At 40.6% G+C, this 21,375-nt stretch overlaps 1 protein-coding gene across 7 annotated transcripts in view; it reads right to left on the bottom strand.

Moving 5' to 3' along the window:
• The window catches only part of LOC127366381 (intermembrane lipid transfer protein VPS13B), a 315,825-nt gene that overhangs the window by 280,375 nt on the left and 14,075 nt on the right, over positions 1-21,375 (bottom strand). For all 7 annotated transcript variants that reach the window (XM_051405186.1, XM_051405181.1, XM_051405183.1 and 4 more), the window contains exons 4-7: positions 14,098-14,215; positions 7,431-7,598; positions 5,235-5,416; positions 3,928-4,102 (exon numbers count right to left, since the gene is read on the bottom strand). In XM_051405186.1, coding sequence (XP_051261146.1) covers positions 3,928-4,102; positions 5,235-5,416; positions 7,431-7,598; positions 14,098-14,215 — 643 coding nt within the window. The remainder of the gene's footprint in view (positions 1-3,927; positions 4,103-5,234; positions 5,417-7,430; positions 7,599-14,097; positions 14,216-21,375) is intronic.

Genomic DNA, 21,375 nt, shown 5'->3' with positions numbered 1-21,375 from the left:
TGAGAAAACAATATTGTCCGTGAGGTCACAGCTTAGGAATCCCAGAGGCTAAGGCGGTGAAAATTATGACATATTTTAATTAAATCTTTCACTTTGCGAATTGGCAGTTGGAAATCCCATGTTATGGCTTTTTATCCCTCCACAACTCTCTGTCCGATTCTATCTTTCATTTCTCTTTTTTCCCTTTTTGTTTTCACTCCATGGAAGCCTTTGAGGTGTCAGTTCTACAAGTTAAGCTCTTTCGCTTCACGTCACAGCCTGACGAGGCCTACATTTGAATTGCAAGGCAATCAAAATAACAGCACAATTACCAATCAAGGGATCAAAACAGACTGGCTTAAGGAGACTTTGAAGTATTAATCCAAAGATGTGAGTGAAAAATTCCCAGTGTGTGATGTGGGCCTGGCCAAAATGCATGCTGCTGTGGAGTAGAGAACTGTGACCACACAGGTGTGAAATACAACCACCACTGTTCTCTGCTTCACCATGAGGCCAATCATCTTTTTTTGTGGACAGCTCACTCACAGTTGGTTTCCATGAGTCCAAGGTCTTCAGGCAGCGGTGTATGTCTAACCTAGCGAGGGAGTGGGTGTGTAAGTGAGTGAACAGCTGAGTGACACTGAGACAGTGAGAGGGGAGGAGTGAGAGAAGGCAGTGCCCTCACAGACCAGTAGATGTCCCTCCATGTTTATAGAGGGAGAGGTGGACTGCTTACCTGACCACTGAGCAAAGGCTACTCTGCTCGTCATCTTATGCATCGATTCACACACACCTCTCATTTGTCTAATCACAGATTATCTGATCTATCAGATCTGTCTGCTCATCACTTCCTGACAGGTAATACAGTACATACACAGAAACAATTCAGTGCACAGGCCTATCTACTTTGATATAAAAGAATGGAACACATATCAACATGTGTGTCACATATTGTTTCACTTTAACACTACAGTGTGACATTAACATCAAAATGTTTTAAAATCCATTTTAGCAGTCATGGCAGGAAAATATAAAACACTCTGCGAGACAAAGAGCTGTTTCATCCACATCCATAGACTTCTAAACTCAATGGCCTCCACGTCTTCACACCAATATTAAAAAGTGAAAAGATGATTAAAAAGAGGCCCTGTCACGTCACTGGGCTAGCATAAGGGAGCCACATGAGGTTTATATGCAGGAGATAGCCTATGGCCTCTGGCTGATATGTGTGTGATTGTCCATTCCATTCAATAGGCCTCTGAGGACGCTGAGGCTCTCCTACAAAGCAAACACTGAAAACTGAGTCTCATACACACATGCAGAGTGCAACGCACTCATACACATGCTTACTTATATGCTATACAGAGAGGCACGCACGCACACACACACACACACACACATATGCACACTGCCACACTTCAACAGCCACAGTCTTCGGTTCATAATTCTTCACATACTTGTTGAAACCATACAGCTTTCGGTGCCGTGACCAGCTGGTCCACTCAAGCATGTTAGTCATCTATGTTTCCAACCGCTGAAATTTTTACAGTGTTTCACAGACTTCATTGAATTTCAGACAGTAGGAAAACCAGCCGTCTAATCCTGACTGAAAGGTTGTTTTGGTTAGTGACACACAAGTATCCCGCGCCGTTCACTTATTAGGGCTATTTATTAATGAGACGTTGGCTCTTACCTAAAAGAGAAAGATTCAAACAAACAACATGCAGCCACAGTGAATCATGGGCACATAAACACATTACAAGCCTTTTTCCACTTCGTTAATTGGAAAAAAGAAAAACACCTTCACATTGGGGAAAAATTAATATTCAAGTGTAAAAAAAAAAAAGAAAAGAAACACACATGCACACACACAAATGCACGCACACACACACGCACACACACACACACACACACACACACACACACACACACACACACACACACACACACACACACACACACACACACACACACACACACACACACACACACACACACACACACACACACACACACACAGAGGGCATTTGGGCCAGAATATACAGCAGAGATTTACCACGAGCAGCCTATGGGAAATCAAATGAATGTGATGAAGTACTATGTACAATACTGGGATCATGTTCCAGCAATCATGTGACAATGATTGTTTCCTACAAACTACAACCCACTAAAAATAAATATGCATGTAAGCCAAGTCACTCACTATAAGCGTCAACATACATGAATGTAGCAGTACTCAGGAACTATCAATGGTAAAGGCTGCCTATAGTGGTTAAGAAAAATACATTATATTTTCCTATTATAAATAATAAATCATTTGAGCAGTAATTCTGCTACTATTATCAAAAGAATTCAGTTTTACTCCTTAAATCTGAAATGAATACACTGAAAACCATATGCTCATGAACAGGCCCAAAACCCTCCCAACAAACACACCCACCCACCTACAGTACTACAGCACATACACGCACAACTGCCCCCCCCCCTTCAGTTTCTTCACTCTGTCGATTACTTCCAGCATAACAAGATCTGGGGGCGCTCAGGTTCCAAGAGCTGGTCCCCTCTTGTATATTTTTGTGATGGGATACTAATTCATTCTCAGAGGCTCCGCATAGCAGTAGCATGACACCGACTCTTACATCTGGCATTGGACACCGAACTAGAAGCTGCGCCAACTTGCAGTAAAAGTTCCAGGCCAAGAGGCAGGGAGCAAGTTAGAGGGAGTAAGTTGGAGGGAGTGAGCAAATGGGCTGTATTGTGTTGGGGCTGCCTGCTTCCCCTCTGCCCACCACTTCCCCTGCACCGTAATTTGCTCCTGGTGCTACAGAGGCTGATTTAGCCCAGAGGGACCTGGGATTTGATCTTGCTCTATTTGGCTGAGATGAGGATGAGCAGTTGGGGAGAGATGAGAAGGGCCTTTGGGGAATGAGGTGGGGTTTTTTTTAAGGAGGTGGCTGCAGCTATTAAAAGTGTGTGTGTGTGTGTGTGTGTGTGTGTGTGTGTGTGTGTGTGTGTGTGTGTGTGTGTGTGTGTGTGTGTGTGTGTGCGTGTGTGTGTGCCTGTGAGAGAAGCCGACTCCTTATGTATGCTTTGCTCAGCTCCTGGATGTGGGGAATGTGCTCCGATCACAAAGAAAGAGAGGGGCCTGTGTTTGATTCATCCATGTTTCTTCCCCTCATCTTCCTCTCTCCTGCTTCTACCCACATGGAGGGGATCAGGCCTGACGACAACAGTCTGTGTTGAGTTACACGCTCCGGCTTTTGTTTGTGGAAAAAGCAGGAGGAGCGCACACCATGGTCAAAGTGATGTTAAATGTCCCGTTTAGGAACAACAGCAGCATATGGACAGACATAGCCCCTGAACAGAACAAGGCAAAATGCAGAGTGTCATGAGACGAAAACGCTGTGTAAGGAAAAAGTCAAAGCTTTGTGCATGGTCTGATGGCTCATTAACCACTTCAGAGCCTTGGACCACATTTTGTCTGAGGAATATGACTGCTAAAGGAACCATACTGACACACAAATGCTGCATCCCAGTGAGTCCTCAATATATCATTTCCAAATTAATTTAGATAAAAAAAGAATAATAGCTGTTGAAGAATGTGACTTTTTTTGCTTTTGTCTTTCTGTCCATGGTCCATGTTTGTTAAATAAATGTGCGGCTGCAATAGTTTCAGCAATAAGGAGGGTCTTCAGCCATAAAAAGACGACTGCCTCATTCTAGTATTTTGTAAATAAACAAATGAATAAAGAGAAACAATTACAGCCTAAAATTCCTTACTAGTCATCAAATGTCAAATTCAGACAAAAAACTCTGCTTAAATCTTATGAAAACATTCACAGACATAGTTTTTTAGATTACAAATTCAAAAACAAAATAGAGACAGAAAAGTAGATTTGGGGTTTGTTCAGAAAATTGTTACTGCCCTCCCTAAGAGTCCCCACTCACCAGGCAAAATTGCACCAGCCTCCCTGACATGACCGCTGCCCTCTTCTCCCTCTCCCTCTTTGTGTCCTCCGATTTCCCCATAGTAGAGGGCAATAATCAGTTCTAGAATGCGGATAAACATGGGTAGCTGCTGATCAGTAATGGACAACTTCAGGCTCTCCACCATGGTCTGGATCTAAGGAAACAGAGAAGAAAAGCGTAAGAGATGGTTTACATTTTGAAATTTGATTTGTTAAATTACATGTTGGGATGTAAAATGGGCTACAGGCCCAACCACTTCTGGTGGGCTCCCTTTTAATATGAATTTTTCAAGTTCAAGTTTAAAAAAAAAAAAAAAAAAGGGTAGAGCCCCAGGCCCTGTAAGAACTGGTATGGATTCCCCTCTGGCTAACTGGTGGATGCTGAGTGTTGCATGTAAAAGAGGCAATTTCTGTTCCTGTTAAACAAAGTTACATGATGACCTACAGCTACAAACCACAAATTATGGCCTGCATGCAAGTAGATGTACAGTACAGAGTAACAAGAAACACGTTGAGACATCCCTTATTATATAGGCAATGTCGGGATAAAAGAAGTCAGGTCCAAATAGAAACAAATGGACCCACACAATACACCAATGTGTTTACTGTAAATATCTACAGCAGCTACCTTTCACCGTGGCAGAGGGGTTTGCATGAAACATTTTGTATCATACAGTGTTAAGAAAAATTATAAATATCAGAAGACGCACCAGAATACATTCAAACGTGCTGCTAACATGCTGTAACTACTCTAAAAATGGCCAGTTCTACTTTGATTCAGCCTGTTGATACATTTAGTTTAAGAGATAAATGGGACAGAATTAAATTTACCATAATATAGCTTTATAGTGGAAAGATGATAATACCATACAGACAAACATAAACCACAGACAGCCAAAATCAATTTTCTGGATAGAATCTACAATAGTTTACAAAATCTCCTTATATAAACAAATTGCTACCACAGCCAAGATTCTAACGTGTGATTTTCAACAAACACCTTCCTCCATTCCAGTGACGATGAGTAAAAAAATTAGACTGATTCAGCGGTGTAGAACAATGGACTGAAATGAGTCATTATCCTGTCATTGATTCGAGAACAGCTAACCTCACAAAAGTAAGTTACATGTTCCTCCTGCTATGACATATTTGAACTTTTCCCATCACAAGCATGTGTGACATGTTTGGACTATGGCAAAATGATATCAGATTACCCATGTACAAAGGGATATCTTTGGCAAGATAATGGCGGTTATCGGGTTATGGCTGAAATGTGGAGCTGCTTACTTTGATGACAGATGGGATCTTGGAATTGATGTTGTCATAGGTAAAATGGAGCCGTGTTCTGAAGGAGCATTTGTACAGCAGCGGGTCCTGGTAAAACTCGATCTTGCCACTAGCATTCCGCTTGTCCAAGCACACAGTACAGTCTGCAAAGTTGATCACTTTCCTTAGGACCAGCTCTGGAGCTTCACAGAGAAAAAAAGAAAACAAAATGAATGTAGATAATTTTGTATTGAACATGAAAGAAGTTGACACTAATCAAACATGTCAACATACATGTGTTAGACATGTACGCTCACAGCAAAATGTACGCCTACAGAGAGGTGTCATTAAACACAAACAAATGCAATCATACACACACTAACAGAGAGCAGGCTGTGACAGTAAATCCTCATTATCTGTGAAATCAGGGGAGATGACACTCAGCAGACATCACAGAGCTGTTGTGTAATATGACATTTACAAGAGGTACAACCAAGTACCCTGACTCACTTGCCCCTGACAGACTAATAACAAGACTCATCATTCCCAGAACTGTTTCATCCTCTAAACAGAGCCAGTAACTATTGCTGGAACAACTACTTGCTTCATATGTTGAAATAGGGCCCCCTTAAAAGAAATTCCACAGTGATAACAATGACTGAAAATTACCACTACATGATTCCTCTGTTGATACTGGCTTTTGTGACTCCCTGTAAACCAGTTCTTTATTCAAGGTTATGATTGTAGTTTGAAGTTTAAAGTTTAAAATAATTGTAATTCTCTGGCAGTAACCTGAGAAACCCAGGAGTTTGTACTGCAAAAGACCTTCTAAGTCAACAGATAGAAACCCTTTACAGAAAATGGACATAAGCTTACAGTATTGTTGCAGTGAATGACTGGGAGGATTTTATAAGTTCATACATTATATATTATTCATATCATATACAGGGTTTCTGCAGGTTCCAACAGGTTAAATTAAAGACTTTTTAAGACCATTATATTATATTATATATAATATAATTATATATTATATTTATATATTATTACAAATAATATAAAGGCAAATGGTATTGGTTGCCTTTTTGTTTTCATTTTACAGCATGATCAATACAGATTTTTCCAAAAAACATGTACTTTATACAAATAATGTTAACTTAATTATTACAATCACTTTTTAAGACAAAGCATATTTAAGATTGTTTAAGGGTTAAAATTCAGATTTTTGTGTTTTAGACTTTTTAAGACCAGCGGACACCCTGGAACATCTACAGGATTCAAGAAAATATTTGTCAGGTTTGTGTGAGATAAAGCTCCCTGTTAGCTGTGCACCATTAAAGAGTAAGTTAATTTTCAAAGTAAATAGTTCCTTGTAGTCTGAGATTGTCCGTGTTATGTGTGTTCTGCTCTTATTCGAACCATCCATCATACTACTACATACTGCTCTACCGTGGAGACTGTTAAGAGAGAATGGATATGGACTAGGTGCACAAGTCACTGTCCAATACTGAGTAACATCATCTATCTATCAATCTATCAATCTATCTATCTATCTATCTATCTATCTATCTATCTATCTATCTATCTATCTATCTATCTATCTATCTATCTATCTATCTATCCATCTATCTATCTATCTATCTATCCATCTATCTATCTATCTATCTATCTATCTATCTATCCATCTATCCATAATAGGGATAGGTAACGCCATTGGTAAAAAGGATCGGTCAACGAGTTCCAACACAAATGATCAGCTTGGTTTAACATTGTCATTCTTTCCTACAAGAAATCAGCGTCTCTAAGAAATTGAAACCAAAAATACACAAGAACCATGTAAACATCAAAAGCAAGGGCCCATGAGGGTTGCACTTCCTACTGTTCTATTTCCAAGTGGCATGCTTAGGTTTAAAATCCCCCACTTCATCCATCATTTGTGGTTTTAAATTTGAGCTCTTTTCTGTCTCAAAGCACACGCTACATTGGACCTACTCATGCTCCAATCGGACTGTGGAGTTTATCAAAAGTCTGAATATGAGGCTAGTGTGGCAGCTGACATTGGCATTTACAAAAACAGCTAGGTTTAAACTTGTCTGATATGTCTGTTTGACCTTAGTTTGAACTAACAAAATTAAACACTTACTGTAATTTATAGGTTCTCGTCTCTGTGGATTTACTAGTTAATCCCACTACCAAGGAATGTAAGCAGTCATTGCTCACCAGTGATGTCCATGAAGGCCCTCTCCCATATATCGTCTACAGTGTAGCACTCTGCAGAGGTAATGTTGACTGAAAGCACGATGTCATCTTCCACGTACTTAAGGATCAGGTTGTTCACAACAATATTCACGTTGTTCACCACACGCCTGATCAGACTCTGTACGTAACCTGTAAACACATGGGAAACACGTTAAAAGGTATGAAAAATAAAAAAGAATAAGAAAAGCATACCTCATTAAAAAGAGACACATGCACACAGGGGAACATATGTAGTAGCTATATTAACAGGACACATTAACTTAATGTTGAGACACCAAAAAAGTCAAATCTAGAGCTGCATTCCTTGAAAGTCTTGGCTCAATGCCACTGACCCCTGAAACCCTCAAAGGCTCATAAATAAGAGGACGTCCTTACATGTTATTTTTCGCCACAGTCCATCCATTGGACATGTACAGTGAAAGGAGCTAAATATCCATAAGAAAACATTTCTGCTCCTCACCCTGCCTGAGCAGTGCTACAAATCCTGGGTGAATTTATGAATCTTTGAAGAGCTCTCCTCTCTTCTCAGATGCAAAGTCCTGTTTAACCCAAAACTATGCACATGCTGCTTCACACATATCCCTCCCAAACCCGTTAAACCACTGAGGAGCCTGCGTGTTCATGCACACATGCACTCACAAATACAAAATACAGGACTTTATACATATTTATACAGGAGTTATTGGGAGTGCAATCAAACTACGTTCTTAGGATTCAAACAAGCACAATTTTTGTACTGATGGCTAGCAAGAGCTGTTGATATTAATGTTGTACAAATGGAGAGAAACAGGAATATAGAAATAGATTTTATGGTAAGGGTGAAAGGTGGGGGCAGGCAGCTTTGTGGTGAAGAGGTGGAGGGATGTAGTAATCAAGAAAAAGCAGGAGAGAAAGAGCAGTCCGACAGATTGTGTTTCAGCAGAGCTGGGGGAGCCATCCTGTAGTGTTACCAGTACCTCCTAATGGCCATAGTGACGCCCAGAAACAGAAGCTTCGCAGGAAAAACATACATGGTAAGGTCATTACTCAACGAAGTAAGAAAGAACTTAAAATATTACAGACAGGGGAGTTTCGACCATAAAATATGAAAATATACAGCAATAAATCCTCCTAACCACAGGACCAATGGCATTATTCATTCCTCCCATGTACTGTTAAACACAGTCACTACAAGTTAAAACATATAAACCTTTAATGCTTTTCCCTTATTTTCCAAACCAAATGTTTGTCTTCCTGTATCTACATGCCTGGCCCAGGGCATAACAGAACCGATAATTAGGCAGAACTAAATGGTGCTGTTGATGAAAATATTTATATGAATTGGTTAACTGTTCTGCCACTTGTACACAGGTCTGACTACGCATTAGCATAATCCAATTGACAAAATTCTCAAGAGTTTGCTGCCTGACCAAACAGAGTGGCAGGAAGAGAGGATGACATAATATAAACTCAACTCATAAACGCAATGTGTGTTCGTGACATTTGTGCGTGGCCTTGCATGCATGGATGTGCTTGTCTTGAGTTTGACTGTGTGCCTGGCTGCTCTCTTGCGTGCATGAATGTGGCTGTGTGTGCGTGTGTGTGTGTGCCTGTGGTTCTGGGGTCAGTCAGAAAGCTGCTGTCGCACCTGCAGCCTGGGCAGTAAAACCAGCACTTTACCCCCTGCCATTTCCCTCTCTGGATCTAATTTACCCGTGTCAGGGTGTCTCTCTTTCTCTTTTGCACTCTCTTACACTTGTTATACCTCTTCTTGCCTTGCACTAAGTCCAGGGCCCCAATCCGTCTCTCTGCGAGCCATCGCGCTGCTCTGAACTTCTGTAAACAATTGACACAGCCAGCACCTGTGCTGCGGCCCACAGGGAAGGAGCCCACTTAAAACTGTTCAACCATAAAATGACTGGAAAAACCAGCTCCTTTATGTGATCTCAAAACAGGCCAACTCTCTTCTGTGCAATACAGGAAAGAAACACTATACTGTCCATGCTCACCATTTTTCCTGTATATGGAAAGTATTAGCAGCTATCAGGCTTGCCAGTTATTAGCCATGGAGAAAGATTGACAAGTCCATCAGACAATAAATCTACTGTAAGTTAGTCCTACTGTGTTATTCTGAAATGTAATTAGTACAGTTAGCAATGTAGCCAAGAGAATACACAGTAGCTACTGTGTGTGCTACCACCTTTAAATTGTTGAGCATAATTCACAAACGTCTATAAATTCCCATTTAATTTGTATCTTTTATCTGTAAAATATAAAATACCAGGAATGTAAACAGTGGTACAATGACCTCACTTCCACCATGCCATTACTGCAGAAACACTGAAAGTCTATATTATTACAACGTTACTATCACTAACAATATAAGCCACTTAATTATATTAGCCATTCTATTAGCTCTAGGGCCTCTTATAGTACAACTGTAGATTCACACAACCCAACCATGCATGGTACAGCAGGTCTCCAGAACATAAGAAAGCTCCAGCTGGAGAAAGCTCCAAGCTTTACCAGTATGGGATATTCTCTATCCATAAGTAGCATTTTCCAGTAATACCAGAACAGCTGCTGTATTTATTTTCTAAGCAAAGGCCCCAGTACCAGGACAGCAGTAGCACTGGGCCACCGATTTATCTCAGGAGTGTGATTGCATTTCAGGCAAATCTCAATCTCCACCAATCACACGTATACCTACTCAACCATGCATGCATGCACAATTCTTGGAAACCCTCATATCTGACACATAAATGTAGGTGTATGAACTCACTTAATAGTACATACAGACATACAAGTAAGCACAAAAACACTGCACAGCAAAAGTAGGGATGAACAAACCCACATGTTCACTGAACTTTGCCCAGGTCATAATTAGGGCTGCAACTAACAATCATTTTCATTAAGGATAAATCTGTCCATTATTTCCTCAGGTAATCAATTAGTTGTTTGGTCCACAAGATGTCAGAAAATGGTGAAAAATGTTAATCATGGTTTCCCAAAACCCAAGGCAACATAAATTTGGACAAAAGAAGACTCAAAACAATGAATCGATAATCGAAATAGCTGCAGATTAATTTAACAGTTAACAACTAATCAATTAATCAACAAACGTTGCAGCTCTAGTCATTCATCCAGTCATTCTGTGCTTTTGCAGCAGGGTGGGAAACAACAACGCGGTTGTTATTTTAAGAGATCAAATCATCCAACACAATAAGACTGGTTAAGACTGGAATTTGGTCCCCATACTATGTGATCCAGCCTAATAAATCAGTTCAGCTCACCAAATACTCTACCAATGTTTTTGCTGTATATCAACCTTTTCCATTAGGAGTAAAAGGTCGATATACAGAAAAAACATTGGTAGATGACTATACACAAGTCAGTGTAACTTATACAAATGACTATGAGCTTCCTTTACCTAGACAAACTGTCATACTGCAAAGACACTTCATACTTAATGTCCTACTGCTCTTATATCTAACATTTTTGTGGTTTTGAAACTGTAAATCCTTAGTGTAACTTAGATCCACCCAACTCACAGGTAGCACTAGACGCAAAGCAAGCCACGCCACTATTAAATCTCTTTGAAGTCATAAAACAAAACACATTTTCAACAGTGTGAATAGGACCAAAGTAGGAATCCCCTCGAACAGAGAAATGCGGTTCTCACAAACGGTGGCCGCTGGTCCCCCACAAGCAGCAGTAAACATAATCACTCACAGAATCGCCCAAGGTGGAAGCACTTGGTCTTTGGTCTTTGTGTGGCTACCAATCCCATGGCATATGAATTAACATCACTATTTTCCACCACAGGGAGAACAGGGAGGATAAATTCATTCAGTATGTGAGAGCTTAGGGCCAAATGACTGGATAATTGCTGGTGGCTGCTTTTTAGTGTCGGCCCATGTTTTGTTTTGGTTGTTTTTAAGGGGAGGGGAGCAGACGCAACACAGAGGTTTCTCGATGTAGATGCTGACGAAGACGTAAGATTGGTCATTGGTCTTCCTAACACAAACGCACACTCACACGCGCACACACACACACACACACACACACACACACACAGTCATGTGTCTATCGCTGCCTTCTGAGATATAAGCATTGTTGCAACAAGTGCAACTAACTTCAAATTTAGGAAAGCATTCATGGGTCTCAAAAAAGGATGGAAGCCAGAACATGAATGTCCGAATCACCTGTTTTTTAATCCTCTAATATTGATTTTTTCCAAAACAATCTTTTTGTTATAATATTATTAGATTGTTTGTTTTTTTTCTTACATAATACAGCAGCACTGTGCACACTTAGCCTAGAGTGGACATACATAAAAAATTAATGCAAATAAAATATCTTTGACAAATAGAAATTATATGAACATATAGCTTTCTTTTAATAATCTACTATAATATTTATTGATATTCCTATAAAATGTTGTATTTTCTTGTAGTGTATTATGTAATATATGTGTTATAATAGTAATACTTACATAATGAGTAAAGAGGAGTGTCAGTCTGGATCTGATGTGGCATGAAGCTTTTAACAAGCTTTTGTCAGCCTGTCTTTAATCATGAACAAAATACTGATGTTAAACTGCATTGTTGAAGCACAACAAGAGGTTAAGAGGTTTGGTTAACCTACAAAAATAGACACAAAACAACTTTTTTTAAATTCACCATAACTCATTAACTGAAATTTTTGGCAGCTATTTGTTTATTGTATGTGCTCCATGGTTTCCTCAACATTCAGTAACTCCCAATACTAAATGGTTCTAAGAGTATCCAATAGGGCATTTTTGACAGAAACATACCCTGAGCACACAAACAAAGGATCAGAAACAAAATGGGCTTCATACAGCTGTTAGTTGATTCATTAAAGCCCTAATGGTGACTTCTTAGACCTCTTCAGTGGTAGTATCAACACAGATTGTGGCAGACTAGAAGTAGCGCTTTACATTTCAGTATATTACAGGATATACAGTATGTGTAAGATTTCAAGATTATGCAGATCATAGATATTGTACCTGTTGCAAATAGAAATGCTGTACTCAGGACAACATCTGTATCCATAACAGTGGATTATAACAAGTCGAAAATAACGTATTTACAAGACTAATGAATGAATGTCTACAAAATTGCCAGTGTGTGCTGCCATGTCCTCACTTTAAAAAAAAACATCCATTAACTACATTAAAGACTGCTGACAGGTTTGTTTTGTATCTTATTCTTAGTAAAACATCCTCTGTCTGAGTCATAGCAGGTTAGTTTTACCTCATCTACCTTTTAACCTCTACCTTTTAATTAGGAAGGCTGGGATTACAGCATTCAACTGCTTCCTCGCTGTTATTGAGGTGATGCAACCTTTGACCTTAGAGTTGTCTCTACAGCCTATAATGGGTTGAAACAAGGTCCACGGCTGGAACAGTGTGGGGTTTGCACACAAATGAACACAGATACACTGAAAATACATACACACAGTTACACACAGGCATTCTCACACACACACACACACACACACACACACACACACACACACACACACACACACACACACACACACACACACACCTGGGAGATCTGTTAGAGGTAGGCCCAAAGGGAGATGCTGGGGTGTGAGGCACCCTGCTTTAACAGCTGGGGAGAGATATTATCTCATAACGTCAGGCCTGGAAATGGATCCTCCCCAGATACAACCAGCCAGGAGTGTAGGTTCATACATTCATGCAGACTGGGGCTCTGGGAGTGAGCCTTACGGTTGGGTGTAAGACTGTGACCTAGCTCTTAAAGCTCAAGAACACTCTTTTTCTTTTTTTTCCTTCTATAAACTTTATTTCTTTATATTTTTCTTTCCCCTGTCATTTCCGACCTTCTTTCTCACTTTAAAAGTTTTCTCTGGAAACATTTTCCATGCTGTTGTTTCTGAGAGGTTGTTGCATACCTTTTATGAAGTGTTTATTGAGTATTTAAATTAGATTACTGAGGTTGTGCAGGCTTTTTCACTTCTACATACATTTAAACATGTTTTAAATTGTCTGTACCAGCATAAACATAAATAAAAAACCTTACTAGCTAATATGACATCTGTGTGTCTTTCTTTCTTTATAACAAAAGAAACAAATTGTTGTTGTTACAAATTAATTTAAAAAAACGTAATAAATATTTTTAAAAGGGCATTATCCAGCCCCAATCAAACAAGGCCATTCTTTGTGAGATGCAGTAAAGTGCAGAGTAAGGCAGGCATGGAATCCCTGGCCCTTTAGGAGGCATGTGGTCAAGTGGCCTTGTTGATAAGAGCCATCACTATGTGATTTATCACAGACAAATCCCCCACACTCTCTCTGGCTGATTTACACTGGTGAAAAAATGCACCGCAACACAGCTCATCCCAAAAACAATATTTCTCCCAGTGTAAACCCGTTTTACCTACAATTGCCAATCCAGTGGATTCAAACCCAATTACCTTGTCTCTATAGCTTTCTTAGAGGCTAGAAAAAAAATCAAGCTTTCTCTGTAGTGTAAATACATCCTAATCTTTGTCTCACTCTGTGGCCCCATCCTCCCCCACTGAGGCCGTGCCTGTCCTGGTGGTCATTCTCCGAGCAGGGAGTTGGAATAGCCTCACTGGCCCCAGGGCCATCACTCACCTGGGGGCAGGTCTGGGTCGCTGGGGGCAGCCTGCTGGAGGCGGCGGGGCTTGGCCACGGCCTTGGAGCTGTCTGAGACACTGCGACTGGTGGAGCTAGAGCCACTCTCGTGGTCATCCTGATGAAAAAACAAACATGAATGTCTGTGAGGATAGACAGTGAAGTAAACACAGAGCTCTGGAGATCTTGTGCATTTAGATTTGCTCTGATTTAAGTAATACTTCATGTAACAGTGGTGTAAAAGTATTGTACAGTAATACAATAGAGTTTGGTGGTCCTAGTGTCTGAAAGGTCATATTTGTGCAATTTTCCTGCATCCACAATGTTCAAACTTAAGCTACAAAAAACAGTTCTGGTGTTGAGGTGTCATTTCAATTAATCATTATTAATCACGTCAAAAAGTTGAAAAAAAAAGTGTTATCCCTAATTTTTTGTCTATTACCTCATGGAGCTTAAGATATTAGCTAGCAGAATAGCGCACATCTCCCCACACATGATCAATTACCAAACAAATCACTTAATCTCTACTTATAGGGAAAAATGTAATCAGACCAATCTAATCGCTACCTTTATCTGGCTATTGAGGGTAATCAAATTGTTGGTGTGCATGTAAGCAGACTATCTTTTCTCCTGCATGGCTGTGTGCACACTAGTCAGAGCAGTGATTAGCAGAGCATCTACCATAGATTGCTGTTTTTACCCCCCCCCTCACACCAAACCTTCTTACTAACCTTCCTCCCATCCCCATTTAACAACCATCTCCATGGGCTCTACAAATAAACCCCGGTCCTTGGATGAGAGGGGTGAAGGTCTCTCCTCCACAACAGCACATGTCATCTGCACTCAGAGACCAGCGGCCTGTTAAGCCCAGGAATGCAAGTACAAGATCTGTGAGTGTGTTTATGTGTGTGTAGGAATGACGATGAAATGGACATCTCCTTCAGAGATGAGCCTGAAGATAAACAAAATGAGCCAAGATTTGGAATGAGGAGGTTATTTATTGGTTCAGTGTCTGAGCCTAGTGGGTGCACTATGACTAAGACGTGAGGTGCAATTAAAACAATAGGGACCTGAGGACAAACAATGGAGCGGGTCATGAGATTGTGGTTAAAGGACTAACAGCCAAGGATTTTTACTAGATCTACTGCTGGGGTAAATACAACTTTAACGTAGCAAATCCACAAATGCACAAAAATGGTCTAATAGGGAGTCCCCATGTTGTTCCTGTTGATATTATTTAGCAATATGTTTAAACAGTCTCCTAAAGCTTAAAGCAGAAAACCACAGCTCTCATATCTGATGTCATCAAGTGACAAACCCTGGAGAAGCTCCACTGACAATAAAGAGACCGACTTTGTGGACTTGTAAAATTTCTACTAGCAGATTGTCACCTTCTCCAGAGGGTCTTGGTCATCGTGTTTCCAAGTTTTAGTGGAGGCTTGTTGTCTTGTTTCCAAGTTTTGGGAGGGACTTGCATGTTCACAGCTTTTGATTCAACAGTTCATTATCAGAGGTAATGGGCTCTTTGTATGCAGAGGACAAATATTTATCAAATTTGGAATACAACCAGCTCTAATGTAAAAACCTTGTCAACCATAATTTATGAATTTGGAAAACGGGAGAACAGCCAACTACATCAAAATCAAAGCACAAAAAAACATACTACGACTACAGCTAAAGTTCTACTCCTCTACAACTACTATGTATAACTGAACAAATACCTCATTTTCATATTCACAGTAGACATAAGCCTGGAACAGAGGATGGTAGGAAGAAATGAAAGAAAGAAAATAAGCATATACACATATTAGAACCACTCTAAAAATAGAAAAGTCAGAAAAAGGTGGAGGGTTGAGCGAGTTAACCCCCAGTATGGCTTTGATTAGGGGTTACTGCAGCACAGTAACCTTTTCACAGTTAGCCCGGGCAGTGAGTTAGTCAGACAATCCGGACAAAGGAAGGAGGCGATCACATATGTTAAGCATTTAAACGGTGGATCAGCGTGGCAGGGTGTCTCAGGAGTCACTCCTTATCCTGACAAATGTAAACACTGAAGGTGTCAAAACCAAATATATTTGGCTACTCCATGCACACACACACTTCCTTCACACATACTCAACTGAGCAAATGAAAACCCACAGCCACACCTTTCAGCCAAGTCACATGCTGTACATACTGTACATACACGTACCCCGCACAATTAACACACATTTCCTGGTTCTGACACTATTTAATGACAATGAACCCCTTTCTCTCTGTGTGGTTGAGTAATGAAGATTAGGTTTTAAACATACTTTGCATAATTTGAGTTGTGGACACACTGACAGAGAAGCAAGTATCCCCCAGTGCGGTAAAGTAAACACACAATCGCCAAAAGAGACGAGAGAGGCCCTGGCAGAAATATTTATACTAAACTTCAGTAAGGGCCTTTGCGGTAGAGCTGCACTATGCAAGCAGTTTTTTCCCCATCAGTGAGTGGTGGGAATTGGTAAACATAAGGGGAGGAATAATAAATACTTCATCAAGGTTCCAAATACTAGAGATTGGCAAATAATAAGATGTTAATTTGTTGCTCATTATTCACACTTAATTTGGTAACTTGTCATCACTTCAAAAGTTGCATCTGCAACATTTAGAGATAAATGAGAAGGTATATTTTTAGATGAGTCAAGTTTATAATGAAACATGTTCACATGTTGAGGTGTTTAGTTTACATCACAATACACTATTTAAGAACATTAGAATTAGAAACAGTCTCCCTCCCATGCTGACTCTCATATCCCTGCAGGCCAAGAGTACATTGAGTTCAACAACTCAAACTGCCACTAAAGAACAAGACTGCCAAATTTGGAAGTAGCGCAATTAAGCGCTCAATGTCACCGTGGGCAGTGAGCAATTCTCCAGAGGCGAAAAATGCCTTTTCAGAGGGAAGCCCTGGGACAAATGAAGCCTGCCTCAGCTGCTGCCGGGTAAACTGATCCCTCCAATGCCACGGCAGGGCACAGGACGGGGAGGGAGGGATGGAGGGATAGAGAAGGAGGGAAAGACAGAAGGACCAGGAAAAGGGGGGGTTGTTTCCCCTGCAGGCATGTCAACTCAGCTGTTGACCAAAGATGACGGTAGCAGAAAAGGAAAGGAGAGACAAGAGACAAAGAGATAAGTGGAAAAAATAACAGAGTGCGATAAAGTGAGACACTGAGACCAAGAAAAGTTTAGAAACAGCAAGAGTGAGAGAGATTTGGAGATAATAAACCAGAACAAAGGCACAGAAAAAAGGAACAGGTCCTGGCAGAGTGAGTGACAGGCAAGCGGGACCCCCTACTCAGAGGGTAAGTGGGCACCCATGGAGGGTTAGGGCACAGGAAGGCCAGGCCTGACCTCTGTCCCACTGCAGACGTCTGGCCCAGTCAGGGACCAGGAGGCAGTGTGTTGAGCCTGTCTGGAGGGTCGACCCACATCTGAGCTGCTCAACACATTAGCTGAACCCCGCCACCACCTCCAGCTATTAGAAACAGCACCGCTGCAGATACTGTCACAGTTCCCCTAGTGCAAACAAACGAGCTATAACTCACAGATACCAGAAACCAGTAAAGTCTTAACTGCCACTGGCAATGTAATTTATATGTAAACTGTGATGTGAATAAGTAAAGCTTGTGAAAATAATACTAATATTTTTTTTTAAGTAGACCATTTCAGGTCACAGCAAGCAATGTGTGATGTGACAACATCTAATAGGACATAATAAGTGTAGTTGCCTAATATAAATGTATGTAAATTGATGTGGTTTCTATGCATTTGTTTATACTTTAAAATAATTTGAGCCTACTTGAAATACTATATATATTGCACAGCGCAAAGTGTGGGAGGGAAACAGAATAATGGTCTTACTACAATTTCTTGTCATTTGAGGCTTTCACTTTGACATCTGTTGGCCTTAAACAAAACAAAAATGCCAGTTTGTTTTCATTGTCCAAAAAACATTACTGAAATATAAAATATGACATTTTCTATTTTTTCTCTAGGAATTACAAAGCTATTTTTCAATTTCAGTTCAGCACACAGGAAAAAAACTGTTGGCAGGGATAAGCAGTCAACTAACATGACTGCCTGCAACTGCCTGATCTTCGAAACCCAAACATTTTTAAAACTGGTCAATTTCACACAGTTTCAGCAGATTAATGAGAGCATGCAGAGGACCATTGCTGCATAAACACACTCTCTGTTATTGTTGTTTTTCCTCTGCAGGTTGCTGGCGAACTCATGCTGACATCAAAGCAGCAGGCCTGGAGATTGGAGGCCAGGCAGTGGAGGGCGAACACCTACGGAGTGCGAAAATAAATGAAGGAAACTCAATAGCTCCTTATCTCAGACAGAACCCCCCACCTTCTCCAAATCACTCATATACACATACAAACACAGACACACACACACTGGGTCTGACAAGTAGAGACCCTGTCTCCCATGTCAGGCCCCACAGAGCACAATCCCTGGGGAGGGCCCTGCATTGAGACTTCTTCAGAAACACTCACAGACATTTTTACCATATAACTTTCTTCAAACCTAATGGAAAACCTCTCTGACTGCCAAAGGGACACAGCGGATGTGATGGGTTTCAGATTGTTTTTCATTGCTAACGTGATACACACACACACACACACACACACACACACACACACACACACACACACACACACACACACACACACACACACACACACACACACACATTCAGCAGTGAGCACACTGCTTTGCCATCGAAGCAGTGCCTCTGTTGTCAGTGCTACCTGTTGTCCCCCCTCCTCCTCATGTCATCTTGCTCTTACAACTTTTGTTCCTTCACCTGTCCTAATTCCTTCCTCCTTCCATCTTCTTTAACTGCAATTCATGTCTGTTTTAGTTAATATAATTGCTTCTGGTTTGTCGTCATCTTCTTCATCACCCCCACTTCTAGATCCTTCTCATCCCATCCATAACCAGCTAGTGTGAAGCTTGTTTTAACAGTGATGACCCTGGTTCTCATAAGAATGGTTTCCAGCTGGCAACAAGAAGAATGAGACTTGAAAAGTGGCTCACTGTTTCAAACATATAGTCACAGTTTGGGATGGTTCCAGTAATGTCAAATGGTATGCAGCCACTTCTTTTACACTTAAGCTGCTCGACCTATTGATGACGACCCCACTGGAATGTAAACTGAAGAGAACGGAGCTCATCGCAGTTGACTCAAATTACCTTTTCTTTAACGTCTCTTGGCTTCGAACACATCCATCAGCTCAACTAAAAATTAGCTGCTAATGGGTTTTTAATGAAACTGTAACAAATGCAGAAAGCCATTACACCATGATTAAAGACAGGGGTTTCATTTTTCTCCTCAAAAGGAGGTACACTGGAGAAGGCTGCTGCCAACCAGAGCTGCAAGGAGAGAATTTCACACACTCTCCCTCACATTCAAAACACTTTAAGAATGAGCAAAATCTCTTAATATTACTATTAGACTATACCAACACACTAAACCAGAAACGTACACTAAAGACAAATATTTCCACACAACACCACACACAAATGCATGCACGCATACTCTAAAAACACAGCAGAGCCGTGCAGCTGGAATCCATGGCAGATTGGAGGGATTAGAGCCCGAAATGAACCCAGATGAATATCACATTGTGTGACACTCTGAATAATTATCTCAATGAAAACAGTTCATTACAAAAATGTGGTCTCTCTCTCTCTCTCTTTCCCCCCTGTCTTCCAAGTAATTAAATCCACTACTGGGAAAGAAAATCCCCATTTACAATGCATGTACTGCACTAATGAAATATTACAGTACTGAAATGTTCTCAATGTGCTGTAGTATTTCAACTGAACTGGGCTATTCCTTAGCCTTGTTTTCCTGAGCAAATAAAGTGTGAGCCAGTGTAAGATCATAGTAACGGAGGAAGTGCAATTGAGGTAGTTTCTGATAAAGCTCAGCTTACAACCAAAAGAAAGCTACTTTATGGGTGTCCGGTTAGCTCAGTGGGTAGAGCTGGCGACCCATGTACCGAGGCTGAGTCCTTACTGCAGCGGCCCAGGGTTCGAATCCGACCTGCGGCCCTTTGCTGCGTGTCATCCCCTCTCTCTGCCCCCCTTTCCTGTCTGTCTTCAGCTGTCACTATCATAAAAAGGCAACAAAAGCCCAAAAAAAGAAGAAGAAAAAAAAGAAAGCTACTTTAATGATTTTGGAATGTGTTTTTATGAAAGAAAAAAAACGGTACTTGGTAAAAAGCAACCCACATGTCATGTCACAAATACATTCGACATGCTAATGAATGAACATTTAAATAGTCTAAAAACTTAGCAATAGCAAAGATGGCCGATTTTAAGCACACTTATGAAATGAATGAATGTGCTACTTCCTAATTCAAAAAGTCATCATAAAAGTCTTTTCCAAGTCAGTTTTCCTTTGTGAAACCACATACCACATCTACTCAGCACATACTGCATATTAACCACCAGATGAACCAAATATCCTTGACGTCATATGAAGGCGAGATATTCCATAAAAATGTGCATCCAACCCTGGTTTACTTTAAATTCTTGTTATTTTCTTTATAGTCAAATGAATTATCTGCAATTTGTGTTTTCAAAACCTTCATACCTTCGTAATTACTGCAACCACAACAGAGAATAGACAGACTTGTGGGATTTCTTTGGAATCATTTCAAAAGTGGAGGGGGGGGGGTGTTTACAAGGTCGGTAATACCAGAAGTGTTACTGTTACAATGAAAGCCCTAGGTTAATTTTCCAAGCATATGCCTTCGTTCTTTCTTTCAGAAGCCCAAAATATAACATGTTCATTAAAGAGGGGGAGCAAGGACATGGAAAAGATTCCTACGCATCTGCCAACAGGAGAATGCACAATTACAAAACTATTTCAATCTAAAGCGGGAGGAATCACAACGACAGCACTGGTGATGTCATGCTGGAGGTCTCCGCCAAGAGTGCCTCCACTGTACCCAAGTCAAACTGGCTATGTTTAATATCTGCCTCCAACAGGCCCAGAATAACAACAAAGACAAACAGGGAACCCAGTTACGGACAAGACCCACGGAGAGCAACAGGGGGACTTCTGACTTCTCACTATTTAATTTGGATATCTTGTTCAGCCGTTGTCCCAGCATTATCTTCATCTGAGAGGAGAGCTTGTAACACAGATCTTTTACTGAGGGACTTGATATGAGTGCCATACAGTAAAACCACCACAACTGTTAAGAGCCACAAGCAAAGCCTTAAGCTTAG

The sequence above is a fragment of the Dicentrarchus labrax genome, unplaced genomic scaffold (assembly GCF_905237075.1).
Source record: "Dicentrarchus labrax unplaced genomic scaffold, dlabrax2021, whole genome shotgun sequence".
In the NCBI taxonomy this organism is placed as follows: domain Eukaryota; kingdom Metazoa; phylum Chordata; class Actinopteri; family Moronidae; genus Dicentrarchus; species Dicentrarchus labrax.
This window is presented reverse-complemented; position numbering and strand designations above follow the sequence as displayed.